Genomic DNA, 1,305 nt, shown 5'->3' on the forward strand with positions numbered 1-1,305 from the left:
CCGCCTTCCAGTCCCTGCACATCGTCATGCTGGGCCTGGACTCGGCGGGGAAGACCACGGTGCTCTACCGGCTCAAGTTCAACGAGTTCGTCAACACGGTGCCCACCATCGGCTTCAACACGGAGAAAATTCGGCTGAGCAACGGCACAGCCAAGGGCATCAGCTGCCACTTCTGGGACGTGGGCGGGCAGGAGAAGCTGCGCCCGCTCTGGAAGTCCTACAGCCGCTGCACCGATGGCATCATCTATGTGGTGGACTCAGTGGATGTGGACCGGCTGGAGGAGGCCAAGACGGAGCTGCACAAGGTGACCAAGTTTGCGGAGAACCAGGGCACCCCGTTGCTGGTCATCGCCAACAAGCAGGACCTGCCCAAGTCCCTGCCTGTGGCCGAGATCGAGAAGCAGCTGGCCTTGCACGAGCTGACCCCCTCCACCACGTACCACGTCCAGCCTGCCTGCGCCATCATCGGCGAGGGGCTTACAGAGGGCATGGACAAGCTCTACGAGATGATCCTGAAGCGCAGGAAGTCCCTCAAGCAGAAGAAGAAGCGGTAAAGCTCGCGGGTGCACGAACAGATGGGAAAACAGACAAAGGAACCGAGGGGGAGAGAGAACCAAAGCGATCCTCTTTCCCCCCCTCCCCTTTTTTTCCTTTTCCAAATGAAAAGACGACAATAGCGGTGATAACAATACATCTCCTGCTAGCCAAACCCAGATCCTGACTGCAGGCGAGAGCCGGGATCTCCCTCTCCCGCTCTTCCTTGCCRCACTGTCCGTCCGTGCCCGGCTGCAGGAGGGGAGCCCGGACCAGCACTACGTGCCCGGGGGCCAACTCTGGAGCCCCCCGGGCTGGCAGCCGCGGACGGAGATGTTCTAGCGGGACTAGACATCGCAGGTGGCGGGGATGTGGATCGGGACCTGGACCGGCGGAAGCTCCCGCTGGTGCCGCTCCATCCTTGGCAGGCAGCGGCTGCTTTTCCGTGCCRCATGGGACGAGCAGGGCAGGATCCTGTTCAAAGTGCATTTGAGCGAGGCTGGACGTGCTTCTGGATCCTCAGGGCGTGCACGAGCGGGCAGGGCCGTGGCGCCGCGGGGCTGAGGGAGCGGTGCCCGCGGCGGGGAAGCCGGGACCCAGCTCGCCCAGGCGGCCGCACAAGGTCAGCGTGCGGTGACGCCACGCGCCGGCCGCGGCCCCGCCGCCGCCAGCGCCGCTCGCCTCCCTTCACCCTCGCGGGAGGGTGGGACGGCATGGGGTGGGATGGGGACGACCGCCCAAGGGAGCGGGAGCCCTGACCCGTGACGGGCA

At 64.9% G+C, this 1,305-nt stretch overlaps 1 protein-coding gene across 1 annotated transcript; it reads left to right on the forward strand.

Moving 5' to 3' along the window:
• The first annotated feature begins 6 nt into the window (after positions 1-6).
• Positions 7-956, forward strand: ARL4C (ADP ribosylation factor like GTPase 4C). Its single transcript, XM_026033726.1, has one exon. The coding sequence runs from the start codon at positions 27-29 to the stop codon at positions 552-554; it is 528 nt and encodes a 175-aa protein (XP_025889511.1). The 5' UTR covers positions 7-26; the 3' UTR covers positions 555-956.
• The last annotated feature ends 349 nt before the right edge of the window (positions 957-1,305 follow it).

The sequence above is a fragment of the Nothoprocta perdicaria genome, unplaced genomic scaffold, assembly GCF_003342845.1.
Source record: "Nothoprocta perdicaria isolate Ctin4 unplaced genomic scaffold, notPer1 scaffold_132, whole genome shotgun sequence".
In the NCBI taxonomy this organism is placed as follows: domain Eukaryota; kingdom Metazoa; phylum Chordata; class Aves; order Tinamiformes; family Tinamidae; genus Nothoprocta; species Nothoprocta perdicaria.